This window comes from Phyllostomus hastatus, unplaced genomic scaffold, assembly GCF_019186645.2.
Source record: "Phyllostomus hastatus isolate PE091 unplaced genomic scaffold, TTU_PhHast_1.1 phas_scaffold_501, whole genome shotgun sequence".
Lineage (NCBI taxonomy): Eukaryota > Metazoa > Chordata > Mammalia > Chiroptera > Phyllostomidae > Phyllostomus > Phyllostomus hastatus.
The window spans coordinates 62,291,700-62,308,109 of record NW_025334033.1 but is presented as its reverse complement, the minus strand read 5'-3'; the positions used below and the strand labels follow the sequence as shown (position 1 = coordinate 62,308,109).

General features: G+C 44.8%; 1 protein-coding gene across 2 annotated transcripts in view; it reads left to right on the top strand.

The window, feature by feature from the left end:
* Positions 1-16,410, top strand: part of EFCAB11 (EF-hand calcium binding domain 11) — a 124,195-nt gene that overhangs the window by 8,575 nt on the left and 99,210 nt on the right. For both annotated transcript variants that reach the window (XM_045823233.1, XM_045823234.1), the window contains exons 4-5: positions 9,239-9,340; positions 10,695-10,785. In XM_045823233.1, the coding sequence (XP_045679189.1) occupies positions 9,239-9,340; positions 10,695-10,785 (193 nt within the window). The remainder of the gene's footprint in view (positions 1-9,238; positions 9,341-10,694; positions 10,786-16,410) is intronic.

Here is a 16,410-nt window from a genome sequence, read left to right as displayed (position 1 = left end):
CGCATGCCACCCCCCCCTGGGTTCCCTGTGCAGGGCCCAGTTGCTGCCTGGCTTCCTGGGGGAGGTCCACGCTCACATCCTGGAGTGGCCGGGACTTGGCTGAGTCCTGATGGTGCACACATGTCACACAGAACCTAGACCTGGGGGCCCAGATCCTGCTTTCCAAGAGCTTCTGGTCTCTCTGAACGTGGGTCGTTTCTGTAGGGGTTCTCTGTGAAAATCAAGAGTGAAGAGTTAAAGCTGTTGGAAATAAGAGTAGAATGTCTACCTGAAATTCACACTGGAAGAACCTGAGGGCAGCCAGAATGAGGAATGAAAAGGTGCTGAAGACTCTTTTAGTGCTTGTAACAAGCACCAGGAACTAGGAATGACATTAGTGGGAGAAAAAAAAAATCACGCCACTTGTTGCAAGAAGCAGCAGACCGCTGTTGGGGTTGGTTCCGGTGTCCACCGCTGCCGACTCTTCCACGGGGCTTTGTCTCGTCACGCCCCTCACTCGCTGTGACGCAGTTCACACCTCCTCCGGGTGCAGAGGGCGAAAGAAGTGTGCGACCAGCAGAAACCCAGGATCTGTCCTTTGTTCCCTTTGTTAAAGTGAGGAAACTGGATTCCACGGAGGAATAATTGACAATCTTCATCCTGGCATTCGATGCTTCTTTAGGGTTCACAAATACTTTTGCATGTGTTGCAGTGTTTGTTATTATTATTATAGATATTACACCTGTGGTTTCCTAGTGCCTACCGTGCCCAGACTCTGTGATGAGGGCTATTCAGGGATTGTTAAATTGAAGGTGACTGCTCTGTGCTGTGAAGATTATACCCATTCTGTAGGTTTAAAAAAAATCCTGAAGCTTAGAGAGGCTAAGTAGTGTGCCCAGGGTGGCACAGTGGGCCAGGACGCAGCTGGCCGCAGTGGTCTGCCCTCCAAGCTCACCCTGTCAGCCGTTCAATGAACCGTCCCCCTGATTTTGACGGTGCCGAGAGTCCGACTAGTCGGTCATTGCCATGGGCTGGAGGCCAGTGTTCGTTCCCTTAGGAAGGGGCGGGTTGAAGGCAGGGGCGGGTCAGGACGCAGAAGGCAGGTTCTGTGTAGCTGGCAGATGCAGACGTCCGAATCGGTTCCGTGCTGCTCAGTGTCCTGCGCAGACGGGAAACCACAGCCAGGTACAGCGATCCGCACGACAGAAACACTTTTCTGGAGAGACACCATTTCCCCCGATGTGGGGGTGTTTCTCCCGCAGTGTCTGACGCGTGGACCTGGAAGTCCACAAAGCGGTTCAGTAAACACATTAGTGAATTCTGTATGGCTGTTTCTTAAAATCTCTTCCCCGTAGGCCAGTGGCACGGTGCCGGGCACGTCTGTGTAGTTCCTTGAAGGGCAAAGACCACGTGTGGTCTCAGAGGCTTGGACTTCATTGTGGGTCACGTTGTAGAGCATCTCGTCTAAAACACAACAGCCGAGAAGGGCATGGACGGTGCCCCACCGAACCCTCGCACAGCTGCCTCTGCGTTGTCCCAGATCCACATAGAGTGAGCCCGAGGGGAAAAGCCAGAGCAGAGCACATCAGAATTTTGCCTTAACTGGGTCATTAGATTGAGGTTTGTCCCCCCGCCCCCTTTCTGTTTCCTTACGTTATTGCTCTTTTAGAACAGCAAACATAGTTTACTTGGATGCTTAAAAAAGAAAAAAGCTTTCTGGGAACTCCTAACCTTTACCTTTGAATGATGGGAAAATCCAAGAGGTTGACTGGTCACCAAGGTGATCGCGGCTGTTTGACTCAGCCGCGCTGCCCAGCGTCCGGTCGGTCGAAGAGCAGCTGGTGGGTGCTGAGGCGGGCGGGCACCCGGCCTGCGTGCTTCTGTTTATCACCATCTCGTCCGGTTTGTTTCGAACCAGACAGTTTACTATTAGATACATTCTTGGCCTAAGTTTCCATTTCCACTTTCTAGTCTCTCAGGTTGTACGTAAACAGCCACGGTCACGTTGTATCCCGCATAGCTAAGTTCTGTGTGACTACAGGTTTCAGTTGACTTCTCAGTTCTTTTCTATAATCAGGAAACTGCAGACGCATTGAGGTTGCCTTTTCTTGGCATCATCATCCTGGGACTGTTTTGTGGTATCACCCACAGATTAAATTGATACATAAATTAGTTCAGTTACTTACCCACTTAGAGGATGCGTAGGCATTGTAGGGATAGGGAAAAAAGAGACACTGACCTAAAGACATTTAAAAAAAATAAAATATGGGTTAGGAGAGATGAAAGGAGTGTTGTCACTTCTTTTGTGGCCAGATGTCACCTCCCTACTGGACACAAGGAAACCTCTGAGAATGTGGAGGAAGCCAGCGCTCCCTTCCTGAGCAGGGGTGGGCGGAGCCAAACTAGGACGGATGGGCGGGGTTGGGGAGGGTGGAGAAGCGAGAGGAGAGCACAGTCAGTGGATGACGGCGGTGCTGACTCCGGCTGCGAGCGTGTCCTCCGGCTCCAGGTGCTCGCTCTCTCTACCTGCTGCCCGTGCCCGGGGGCTGTGGAACCCAGCGTGAAGTTAGACTCAGCCTCAACACTCCACGGCCATCAAAGCGTTGCATGTCATGTAGACTTTATAGAGGCATTTTTTTCGTGGTACAGAGAAGGGGCTTTACCACTCCCTCTCCGCAGCAGGCTGTGCAAAGGCCGGGTCAGCACGTTCTCCGCTGTGGGGGTCTTCCTGCATTACCCACGCTCCCCCGCCCTGGGAGTTTCTCACAGACCCTCTTCCTCCACTCGCTCCAACCTCAGGGCGGAAGTTCCTTCTCCCAGGTCCCTGTCCCTCATAAAGGGATAGAAGTTGGGGGTTGGGAAGGGGGCTAAGGGCCAGTTTGCCTAGAAGGAATCCTGCAGCTTTAAATTCCAGAATGAGGTGTCAGGACTTTGCACTACTAACACCAAGGAAGCTCTGAAGGTTTATGAGCAGGAGATATACATAATATTTGATAGAAATAAGGTTTTATTGGTTCAGATTTCTCTATTGTACTCTAACCTGTTTTACTCTTTTCAATTTCTCGCCAAAATGATAGTAAAACTTGATTTCTTCCATTAAGGATGATTCTTTTCTCTTTGATTCCCTTACTCTCATGCAAGAAGCTGAGAGAAAATACTAGTGCTCTGAATGTACTTACCCAGCTGCCTGTGACAGCTCCACGTCATTGATGCCATTTGCACGTTCTGTCCTTACTATGTATACATATAGTTTAAAAGATGAAAATTTATTTTTTTTTAAGATTTCATTTATCTTTCAAGAGAGGGGAAGGGAGGGAGAGAAACATCCATGTGTGAGAGATACATCTATCAGTTGCCTCTCGTGTGCCCCCTGCTGGGGGCCTGGCCCGAAACCCAGGCCTGTGCCCTGACTGGGAATCAAACCAGCGACCTTTCGGTTTGCAGGCCTGTGCTCAATCCACTGAGCCACACCAGCCAGCGCTGTCCTTACTGTGTTTTTATGTGAACACATTTTATCCTTTTTTCCCCTCGTGGCCTCCAGAAGTCACAACTTGAACTCTGCTTCTCACACTAGAGGAGGCTTGCACTGTACCTGTTGAAAGGCTACTCGACCCTGGCTGGCGTAGCTCAGTGGATTGAGTGCGGGCTGGGAACTAAAGTGTCCCAGGTTCAATTCCCAGCCAGGGTACATCCCTGGGTTGCAGGCCATAATCCCCCAGCAACTGCACATTGATGTCTCTCTCTCTCTCACTCTCTCTCTTCCTCTCACCCCCGTTCCCACTCTAAAAATAAATAAATAAAATCTTAAAAAAAAAAAAAAAGAAAGAAAGGCTACTCGAGCCTTTCAAACCTGCACTTTCAGGCATTCTTCAGCCCCTAGGAAAATTAGTATGTGGCATTATGAATGTGAACCCTCCCCTTTCCACTGAATCTAAGGCCAGACTTACCGTCTAAATAAGCCAGCGTTTTTATTGCTTTCTCTTTCACGCTCCCCAGGTTTATTGCAGTTTCTAATTTAAGCTCACTGTGCTAGCCATAGCTGGACCAGTGCTTCATTTTCAAGAGGACTTCTCTGTGCACACGGGCCCTGAAGCTTAGACGTGTGAACCACAAAAAATATATACATAATGAAACTTTCAAGGAAAACACTTATATAGTTTTATTAGACTTTCTGAATATATCCACCCTGTAGTGAAAGATGATTACCTTTCTAGGAAACTGCTTAAAAACAAAAATACACAAAAATAGAAAAGATAACATTTCCTTGTCTGTCTCTTTATATGACATATCTATATCACATGCCTTGAGTCGTGTGGGAAGTAAGGTATATATGAGTGTATTCATTATAGAACATGAAAAGAGTCCATTTGGCCAAGAGTGGTTTATGAAATGGGAGGAAATGTTTTCAGTGGTGTGGAAAGTGCAGAGACCAGCCGTCTCGAAGGATTTGTAAAGATCGTCGGTCCCCGTGGTCTTTAAGATGTGATCCTCAGTCCTGGGTCCTGTGGGGGCACTTCCGGGACCACTGCTTGCCAGGGAATGGTGGGGAGCCCACCTCGCTCCAAACCAAACAGCTCTGTGTTCATCCCCTTTGCACGTTTAGCTTTCGTACAGCTAAAAAAAAGAACAAGTCGCAAACTACTGATAGAATCCAACTGCCCAGGTGACTTCTGGACGCCGTCTGCAGACAGAGTAGTAAGAAGCTCAGGTAAATGCCCAGGTCTGTGGTCCCTGACATTGTTGGGATCCTCAACGTGTAACTATAGGCAGGTGTGTTTTTTAGGTAACTGATCAGTGAGAGGTGCGCTTGGACCTAAGGTTGCATTTGAAGTGAGAATGCTTCGGACATATTCCCTCTAGGGGTGGGCACTGGTAATGCAGGTTTCATTGTGTTCAAAGTCTGATGGCAACAGAATTATGAAAGTCTTTGTGAAGTGGCAGTTTTAGGTTTGAATATTGTAACAGCAGGTGGAGCTAGTGGGAGGACCTCTATTTCTCAGCCATTTAAAGAGCAGCAGAATGCATAAGACTTGCATTCATGAGCTTGCACTTTAGAGCGGCAGGAATAGCAAAGCATTACGCAGTGGCTTTGAAAGTGATCTTAACTACTACAGGGTGGGAGCCAAGCTGATGCGAAGTCCTGGGTTCTTTTCAGAGAAGGGGTTTGCATTTGGATATGTGTTGCCATGGAAGATTAAAACAAGTGAAGGGCATGTAGGGCAGGGGGCAGCAGGAGAGTGTTTACATGGTTTGATATTGATGACTTCTAGAGTATTGATTTCAAAAAATACAGTGAATGATCCTGTGGGAAAACAGTGCCAATGAACTTGATTACATACATAGAGTTATTTGTGGTGTTAGATTGTTTCCCTCTTTAAGTGGTGACAACCATACAGTTGAAACCCACATTTTCACTTCAGGAAAGCTGAAGGACATCTGCTTTGTATCTGACAGCATTGTGCAATGAAGGCCTGGCTACTTTATGGCTCCAAACACCAATGAGTTTTCTGAATATGTAATTTAAAAGATATCACTACTCATGTATTTTTTTTTCTTGTGAATCATGCAATGAACCAGGAAATTGTGCTGTTTTTCCTTGTAATTTCCCTAAATCAGATGCAATGATAAGACCAAATATAATGCATGCATTTCCTTTCCTCTGGTTTTTATTTATTTTTTACTATATTATATGTAAATTGGGGTCTCAAATGATTATTGATTTTGCTGGCTATGTTATTCAAAAGAGACCTACATTTTGGCATTTGTTTACAAAGTTATAAGATCATTTCAAACAGATTTTAATACCTTTTGCTGAAAACTAGAAATAGTATCTCCCTATTATTTTATTTACTTATTCACAGACATTATGAGTGCCTACTTACATGCAAGGTGTCATGCTAAGCACTGGTGATAGAATTCTGAGCAGTAAACAGTGCTTTCCCTTAGCATGTCTCAGCCAAACGTGTGGCCAAATAATTACCATAGGACCCAACAGAGCCTATGACTGTGCTATGCGCAGAGCCACAGACAAAGGACTCCGGGGAAAGAAACCAGGGTGGCTTTCAAAGAGGAGGTCAGGCCCTCGTTGCATCTGGAGGGCGATGTATTGGGTTGGCCAAAACATTTGTTTAGTTTTTTTCCCTACAATGGCTCCAGTTGTCCTTAATTGTCTTTAACTTCTTTTGGAAACAATTTTGTTAGATTGTATTGTGACAGCTGTCATATCAACATGCATTTAAGAAAACTTATCAAAATTGGTGAATTTTTGTGTAGCCATTTTAATTTTGAAGGTGGAAGAAAATATGTGAGATTTTTGGTTTATTATGCTTTATTATGTCAAGAAAGGTAAAAAGTCAACTGAAACACTAAAAAAGATTTGTGCAGTGTGTGGAGAAGGTGCTGTGACTGATGGAACATATCAGAAGTGGTTTGCAAAGTTTCTTTGGTCAAGACATTTTGGCCGAGTAATTCTTTGCTGTGGGGCTGTCTTATGCATGAGAAGGTGTTTAGCAGCACCCCTGGCCTCCACCCACTAGAAGCCAATTGTGGGAGATAGCCGGCATACTCAAAATATCCAAATCAATCAAGTTTTTGGTGAAAATGAAAAATGGGTCTTTTATGGAAAAAAATAAGCAGACTTTTTGGCCAACCCAATGAAAATTCACTAGGAAAGCCCCGGCCAGGTTGCTCAGTTGGTTGGAGCATCAGCCGTGCACCAATAGGTTGTGGGTTCCATTCCTGGTCAGGGCACATGTCTAGGTTGCGGGTTCGATCCCCAGTTGGAGCATGTATAGGAGGCAACCGATTGATGTTTCTCTCTCTCTCCCTCTCTTTCTCTCTCCTTCTCCTTCCCCCTCTCCCCCCCCACCCCACCTTCTTGTCTCTGTAAAATAAATGAAAACATATCCTTGGGTGAGGATTTAAAAAAGTTCACTAGGAGAAAAGGGAATGCACGTTCCAGTCAGTGCGTTCCCACACGTGGAAAAGTATGGAGGTATGAGAGAGCCGACTATCTTGGAGAAACACGGGGATGTTTGCTAGGAAAGCCAGCGAGGCAGCCTGGGGCTAGATGGCGAAGGGCCTACTAAGATATGCCGTGGTCAGTGAATACATTATTCAAGAATTTCAACTCGTCTAGATGCTATTTCATTGATTAGCTTTTGGTGTTCGTGGAACTAAAGTTATGGGTTTGATCCCTCGGACACCCGGTGTGATGACTTCAGTTTTAACCTCAGCCAGCAGATTTCAGCATGTTCTCTGGTCACAGGAGTGAATGGGTGAGAACGAAGCTGCATCAGCACATACCCTCACTCCCGTGGGGGCAAACGCCACGTGTGCGAATTCCATTCAGTACCTTCTCATCGAACACACCGCAAGCACCGTGGAGGGACTGGGAGACACGCCTTGTTGCCTGGAGTACATCCGGCTGCCTGCTCGACTTCCTGCTCTTTCCCTAGCCTTTCTCATCCCTTCAGATGGCTCCTCAGACCAACCTAAGCCAGAGCCTAGGGGTTTTTCTGGACATCTGCCTTCTCCAGCCCTTCAACTCCTATGAAACCTGGGTGGAAACCTTTCTGTCCTCGGCTGCCACCGCCAACACCTAGCACGCACATCTCTCACCGGTAGACTCCTAACGGGTGTCCCTTTTTTCCGTTTACTTTCTTCCAGTCCCTTTTCAAGGGAACAGCCAGGAAGATCTTTTAAAAAGTCTAAATCAGTTCATGTCACTTCCCAATTCAAAATTTTTTTTTTTTAATTGACGTCCTATTGCAAGTGTAATAAAAACCAGACGATTTCCTGTGGTCCCACAAGGGCCTGCCCGCCTCAGCAGCCCCACCTCCTGTCACTGTCTCTCTCACTACATCCCGACCATGATGGCCTTGGCACCTGCAGTGTCCACTGCCTGGAATGCTCTCCTTCCCAGCCTTGAGCCAGCTGGTACCTTCTCATTGTTTGGGCCTTAGCTAAGATAGTACCGGTTCTACGAGATCTCTCCTCCACCAGAGGGCGCTCTGCAGGAGGATCCCTCTGATGCACTTAAACCTCCCTGTTTCCCCTTGTTGGGCGCACAAAGTATTATAATCGTGTATGTTTGCAGCTGGTCCTGTGTGACCACTCCTTCCTCCACTAGACCGGCAACTCCCTTGGGACCGGAGGGATGTGTGTGTGTGTGTGTGTGTGTGTGTGTGTGTGTGTGTGTTCTCTTTTCCCCCCTGTTTCCAGGGCGTGGCCCATGCCTGCACACAGTGGGTCGTAAAGAATTGTGAAAGACTCATTTCAGCACTTAAAGCTAGTTCAACTTTTTTTAGTTTCTCAATCTTTATATACAACTAAGAAAAATGTGGAAAAATTGAGAAAATTATTTTCTATGTTTTTTTCCACCATTGGAACTATTTTTAGGAAGGGAATGCCACTCCGTATCACCTCATCAAAAGGAAAAGGGTGCGAGTTTTCAGTAATTGTATGATTTGGGGCTATTTTTAAGACGGTGATACATATTTTTTTTAACTGAAATCCCGATATATAAAAACGAACTGTTCTTTTTATCTATTTAGGGCTCAGGTCACTGAAACGTTTAAATTCTTGGCTCCACTCTTTAAACCCATTACAAAGATCACATTAGAATTCATTTTACTAGACTTTGTAAGCATGGAATCCAATCTCATATGATCACGCTGGGCTCTTTTATTGTGAGAGTCGCAGGAAGCAGAGCCCGAGGCTGCAGAACAGTCATCGGGTGTACCCAGGGCTGGGGCCGGTGCCAGCCCTATTGTTTACGGAATGTTCTCTCCGCTTTTATCTGTGGTGTCCAATCGGTGCTGACTTTTGAGGAGCTACTTCTTTGCCCTGATCTCCCAGTTGGAAAAAAACCTGCGGTAATGACATCTGGCTAGGACGGAAGGATCAAAGCAGCAGAAGGGAAGAAAAATTAGGACGCCTTGTTTAATATACAGCTTGGGGCCCCTCTGTTCGCTCTGTTATAGGGAAGTGTGTTCCACTTTTCTGAGGTCACCCCCCCCTTTGTCCCCTGGAAAAGCCCAGTGAGCTAAAACTATCCGTTGTTTTTGCTGTTGACTCCTAGGGTTGGGCCTACTTAGCATTTAGCAAAATGTCTTTTCGACTTTATAGCTCTTTAGAAATAAATACTGTTCACCGAAATTAAGATAAAATTTGTGATATGTATTACTTCTTATTTTTGTTTTGTGTTTTTGTAAAGAGGATGGCAGTCAACTTTGGACATTTTTTTTTCAATTTTTAGGTGTATCACTGGAGGAGTTTTTAAACATTGTAAGGAAAAAGAAGGAAGCTCAGGTATATTGGAATGAAATAAGACACATCTTCACAGCTTTTGACAGATACTGTAAGTCTCTTTAAACTGTTTTTATAGTAAAAATGACTGTTAAGGCCCTCACCGGTGTGGCTCAGTGGATTGGGCATCATCCCACAAACTGAAAGGTCTCTGGTTTGATTCCCAGTCAGGGCACATGCCTCAAATGTGGGCCAGGTCCCTGGTTGGGGTTGTTGCAAGAGGCAACCGATTGATGCTTCTCTCTCATATCGATGTTTCTCTTCCTCTCTTTTTCTCTCCTTTCCCCTCTCTCTAAAAACAAATTAGTAAAATCTTAAAAAAAAAATTTCTATTAAGGAACTATGAATGGGAACATATACTCAATAAGCCAAATAAATATACTTGGAAGTTTATTTTACTGTCCTCATTAGCTATCACCTTAGGTATTGGTGGGAGTTTTTTTTTTCCTCCATCATGATTTTAAATTCTTGGCATTTACCATGGATGAAATAACGTTGACAGCTATGTACTTGTACTTATGATTATAATCGGGACAACAAAAGGGCTGGCCGTGTGGAGTATAGGTCACGAGCCACCTATGGAGGTGTGGGAGACTGTGGCGTCTCCTTTGACTCCTGCTTTGACCCACCAAGTGCTAGAGGCACTGTTTCCCCTCGCTGGATGTGGCTGAGAGGGTGGCTACAGAGCCCCCCGCCCCACGGACCTCACATAGGGCGAAAACGCTCACGGAGTCCAGGTTCAGCATCTTGGCTGCTATTATGGCTTCCCCTTCAATATGATTATATTATCATTCCAGCGCCAAGCAAGAAAAAAAGTGAATCTTGAAGAATAAATTGTTTTGGCGGTTTACAAAGACTTGAAGCCTGCTGCTGTTATTGCAGTGCCTGTCTCTGTAGTCCTTTCCCTGGGACTTGGGGACTCAGCGAATGACAGGACTGGAAGTGACCCTCCAGATCGCCCGTGACTTCACCGAAGGAGAACATCACTGGATTCTTAAATTCTCCCATGGAGACACTCGTAGTTTATCTTACATGTAAATCAACTGTTAATCACTGCTCTTCTCCTCATAGCATGTTAAAGTATCGTGTAAGTCCTGACCAGTGTGGCTCAGTTTAGTTGAGCATTGTCTTGCAAAGTGAAAGGTTGCCAGTTTGATTCCTGGTCGGAGCACACGCCTAGTTTGTGGGTTTGGTCCCCGATTGGGGCGCATGATCACTCTCACACTGATATTTCTCTCCCTCTCTTTCTCCCTCCCTTACCCTCTCTCTCTCTAAAAAAAAAAAAACAAAACAAATAACCGAAATCTTTTTTAAAAAATAAAGTAGCATGTAAGTTTTATGGCTGAAATAACAGTTTATAGGGTTCATAGAGGTAAGTGAATGTTTTATATTTTGTTTTCAAACAGATCGTGGCTATTTAACTTTGGAAGATTTCCAAAAAGCATTCAAGCAGGTGGCTCCCAAGTTACCAGAAAGGAGCGTTCTCGAGGTTTTCCGGTAAGGCACCAAAGTCTCCCCGTACACCCACCCCTTGGTGTGCCGTTTGCTTTTACAAGTTCTCAGTTTTATGGCGAGCACCTCTCTGTGCTGATTTTTCCCTAAGGGACATTTTCATCTCACCATATAGTATCTCGATGCAGGAGAGACATTATTTACAGTTCGCTCTTATTAATGCACCAATACCCTCGGTGGTGGCTGCTTGCCCGCCAGGGAGGCGCGTAAGAACAGTTGGTGAGGGTGGGAGAGGGACAGGAGGAAAGTAGAACTTCTTTGTATATTTATGTATCGCCCAGAACCGACGAAGCTTTGATATTTAATGTGGGACAGGCTGCGCGTGGCCCCCGAGGTGTCCGGAGAGAAGAGCTGGCCTGGCGTGGTGGTGGCGCCCTCGTGGTGGAGCCTGCGTGCCTGATAGAGCAGATTTGGAGAGTATACTATGTTCTGCTGATGAACCGATCCTGACAAAATGGGCAAGCGGCTTAAGGGGTTTTTGTTAGGAAGCTGCAGGTCGAAGGTCATAGGCTGACCTGAGAAAATGGTGGAGCGGCCCCTCCTCTGACCGTGAGTGGGAGCTCTTCATCGGCCCTGTTACCAGGTGCATTAGTCGGGGCGGCTCAGCAGTGCAAGCCAGGAAACCCCAAATAACCCAGCTCAGAAAGACAGCAGTGTCCTTCTCTCTCACGCAGACTCGGCGGTCCAGGGCTGATCTGAGGGTAACATAGTCAGGAAGGGCCCAGATGCCTCCTTTCTCCTTATTCTGGCTGCCTCAGCACCTGGCTTCTCCCTCCTCCTCCAAGGATTGCTTCAATTTCATCCATCACACTTGAACCCCAGCAAAGTACCAGCATGAGGAAAGGGAGCAGAAGATACGTCCCTCCTTTTAAGCCTCTCCATTATTCCTACGTACGTCCCCGTGACCAAAACTTAGTTCCAAGGTCATGTGGGATATGCTGTCTTTGCCCTGAGAAGTCACGTGTCCTCCAAGTTTCTGATACTGAAGAGGAAGGAGAGAATGGATATTGGGGGGCATCTGGCAGGTGTTCCCATTTGGGATTAAAGTAATTTCATGAAATCTGACCAGAAGTCAGCCCTGCCCATTAGAAATGATCAAATAGGTCATTTGCAGTAAGGAGTTGCACTCACCGTGGTTAACAGTGACGTGTATGAAATCCTTTCGCTGCATCATTCATGAGCAAGGCGTTGAGCAAACTGTCGGAGCGTGGCCAGGCAGTTGAAGGCACGGACAGGTGGAGTGCCACAGGGCAGTATTGCTTAGATGGTTCTAGGACGAGAAGTCCTTTAAAATATAATAGCATCTTTGTAGACGCTTTGTGAGATGAGTAATGAATGTCAATGTACTTCTATTGTATGGGGTTGTTTTAACTAAAGAACAAAGAATCATTACTGTATTTTCCTTTTACCAAAAGACACAGTGTCCAAATTTGCTGGCCCTTACGTGTTAAGGTCATCTTACTTCTATGAGGTGGGTCACCCCATGGAGATGGGATGACCTACCTCTGAAGTTTTCTGAACAGTACCCCTAAATATAGCCCTTCAAGAGAGAAGCAATATTTTAACAATAAGCGAGAAAGTACCTCCAAAGAAGCCTGTGCTACCGGAGAGCATTTTTGGAAATGGGTGTTTAGAAATGTGATTTTTTAAAAGATTTTATTTATTTATTTTTAGAGAGGGAAGGGAGGGAGATAGAGAGAAACATCAATGTGCGGTTTCTGGGGGCCATGGCCTGCAACCCAGGCATATACCCTGACTGGGAATTGAACCTGCGACACTTTGGTCTGCAGCCCACGCTCAATCCACTGAGCTACGCCAGCCAGGGCTAGAAATGTGATTTTTAAAAAATGATGTGTGTCACCAATTAAAACCCTTCACATCTGCATGTTTAATAAGTTAAAAATGGAATGTCCTAAGTTTCAGTGGGCTTAGAACGCAATTTTTAAAAATTTAAAAATTTGATAGCTCTCATAAATTTTCAAGAGCAACTAATGTCAGGAAAGGAGGACATTTACTTGCTGAATGTCAGTTAGCAGTAACAACAAAGTAATAGTTAAAAAGGACGACGACAACCCTAAACCTTTTCATAATCGGGGGATGGAATTAAAAACTGAGGGGCCGTGATGTCCTTTTTCCGTTCGTGTCTGCCTGTATCCGTGGCATGTCCCTGGCAGCCAGTGAAGCCAAGTATTAAAACAGATTACTCGAGCACAAGGGATTAAACTGTGATGTTCAGAAATAATGAAGTACATTAAATCACGTCCTTGATAAATATGGTGAATAATTCCTAGTGACAGCAGAAAGCCATTTGCCATTAACAAATAAAATATTTGCATCTTTAGTTCCTTAGAATTTCCACATTATATTTTATAATGTGCATAATATAGTAACGGAGTAGCACATGTGCATGTAACGTATTGATAAATGTATTCATAGGCCTGTACATCCGATCTTCCCCAGGATTATGTGACCACGGCAGTTTGGAGACCACCGCAGTGTGCAACCAAACCAGGCATGATAGTTCACTGAACATGCCCTGATTAAATTCTCCTTTGTGTTATCCTTTTATAGCACTGTAATTTCTAAGCAGAATAAATGATGCGTGATAAGCATTAAATGAAGTTGTGGAACCAAAAAAGGAGAGAAAAATGTTTTTCCAAGTATGAATCAAAGTTGGCCAAAGAAATAGCGATGTCTAACTTCCACACATATCTCTGTTTTGGTGGCACAGGTGGTTTCAAAGAAGAAGGAGAATCGGTAATGTAAAATTACATAATGTTTCTAGGGTTAGACACTCGGTGTTTGAGAAGCTTGAGTGGTGGTTGACTGAGTTGACCAGCATCAGTAGAGTTCAGTACCCAGGTTCCCAGTTACCTGGAAGAAAGCTGGTATCTGATCACTAAAATAAGGCAACGAAAGAGGGAGGTTTCTAGTTGGCACAGGCATCTGCGCCTTTCATGACTGAAGGAGCGAGTGTTCATCATTTTCAGTTCGGTGACTGCCAGATCCTTCCCAAAGAAACTTCTAAAGATCAAGAGCTGTCTCTTCCAGAAGTGCTTGCCCATATTACACTTTCATTTTACAAGCTAAACCGAAAAAGCACAACAATAAAACCAACTAGACAACCAAAGCCAGTGATTCAAAAAGACAGACTTGGGTCATGAGGCATCAAAGAATCATTTCACTTTATACCTTGATAGAAACACTGGTGTGTCATGGATTAAATTGGAGGGCATTCCAAGGACGAAATGAGAGACTTTTATAAGGTTTGTGAATTGGTGCCTAACTATTTCAGTTACGTCTACCTTGATTTAAAAAAAAAAGATTTAATTTATTTCTAGAGAGAGGGGAACGAAGGGAGGAGGGGGAAAAAGCATCAATGTGTGAGAGATACATTGATGGGTTGCCTTTTGCATGCCCCAGCCAGGGATCTGGCCCACAACCCAGGCACGTGCCCTGACTGGGAATCGAACCGGTGACCTTTTGGTTTGCTGGCTGGCACTCAATCCACTGAGCCACACCAGCCAGGGCATGATTTTTATAATGAATAAAAGCAATGTCTTTTAAAATATATACAGCCAGGGTTCATAACATTCACATTCTGTTCTGCAATCATAATCTTTTTCATTTTAACGTTACTTTTACAAATAAATGGATTCACAGCTCACCTCCAGGCCTTGTGCCATTGCTTCCATTTAGCTGAAGCTGGTCCTCTGTCCAGTAGGGATCATCAGACTATCTTCCCTGGCGTCGTTCATGTTCAAAAATGTCGTAAAAGTACACAGTGGATTGACTAGTAACAGGTTTGCGTCACTTTCTTTTTCTTTGAGAACACCGATTATGCTCATGTTGGACGGACGTCCTTTTACAATTTTTGTTAGTTTCTATTTCATTTGCCTGTTCTGCTCGCATGTCTCTTGGGGTATTGTTGGCAACGTACCTTCTCCCTCGTGCTGCACCCAGTGTGGCATGCCCTGGCCCCGCCTTACGGTATTATTTTTCTTGTACATTTCTTTCTTGAGCTGTATCTGCTGGCGTTACATCTCCCCTAAGCTTTTCTATTTCTACATTGAACTCATGTTTTATGGAGGTGCTTGCTGTATTGGGAGAAACAATGATTTTTGAGATTATATTTTATTTTTTTAAAGATTTTATTTATTTATTCTTGGAGAGGGAAGAGAGGGAGAAAGAGAGAGAGAGAGAGAGAAACATCAATGTGCGGTTGCTGGGGGCCATGGCCTGCAACCCAGGCATGTACCCTGACTGGAAATCGAACCTGCGATGCTTTGGTTTGCAGCCTGCACTCAATTCACTGAGCTATGCCAGCCAGGGCTGAGATTTTATTTTTAATGGGTGATTACTTGGGGGCTGCTGTTACAGCCTTTTAAATATAAATTGAAGAAAGAAACTTTCCTACCAAAGAAGGGGTTTTGAGGAACAAGTTACTTTGTTAAGCCAAGAGATGATACCTTGTATAAAAAACAAAAATAAAAATTGGTAGTAGTTTGTTTTTCCTAACGTATAAAATATTTAATATTTGGATTTCAAAATTTGAGGTTCCTTTCAGTGTTTAAAACATAATTTCTACTTAGAGCCAGTAATCACGATTTGTATATTTGCGTTCTAAAATAACTGTTTGCGTAACTAAAATAATTTTTTCTACCCACTGCAAAGGGCAGAAGTTCAAGAGGTGTGAGAACTGACAATGCTGTTTATACAGTGGAATCAACGTGAGATAACAGGCTGTTCCTAGTACAAAAAAAGGTTAAAGAAATATTTCCTTTTTCATATTAATAGAACTCACTGAAAATTTTGTAGTGCTGTTTTTTTTTTTACTTTTTTTTTACAATTTTTTTAAATTTATTTATTTATTTATTTTTAGGGAGGGAAGGGAGGGAGTGGGAGAGAGAAAGAGAGAGAGAGAGAGAGAGAGCTCAATGTGCGGTTGCTGGGGGTTATGGCCTGCAACCCAGGAATGTACCCTGGCTGGGAATCGAACCTGGGACACTTTGGTTCCCAGCCCGCGCTCAATCCACTGAGCTACGCCAGCCAGGGCTTGTAGTGCTGTCTTTAAAAAAAAAAACACCTCAAAATCACCAGTGACTGTAACGTTTAACCTGGCCGTCCAGCATCCGGTCACCTTCCTAAACTCACCCTTCCTCAGTCCCCGGCTCCTGCTTTTCCTCGGCTGAGAGTGCTTGCTCCTGGGACAGGGGATGGGAGTTAAACTTGATTCTGTTTCCCTTGCTGGTCGCGCCCTCCCTGGTGCCCGTCTGCCCGAGTGAGTCCCAGCTTTTCACGGTCCTGCTCCACGGAGCCTTTCTTTCTTCACATTGAACGTTCTTATCTACTTTATCTAAATTTTCATTGTACTTACGGCTGTGTATTTTTTCCCACTCACTTACTTGATAAACAGAAATGTAGTGTTTAGGATTATCCCCATGAACGGCTACCAGCTCTTTGAGTTTATGAGCTTATCTGCAGCTTCCACTGTACCCAGCACAGTGCTCTGTGCACCGTAGAATTTAATAAGTAAGTGTTGGTCCATTGTCACTCTGAATACCCAGTGATAGTAAAAGTGACAGTATTCTCACTTGTAGTTTATGGATT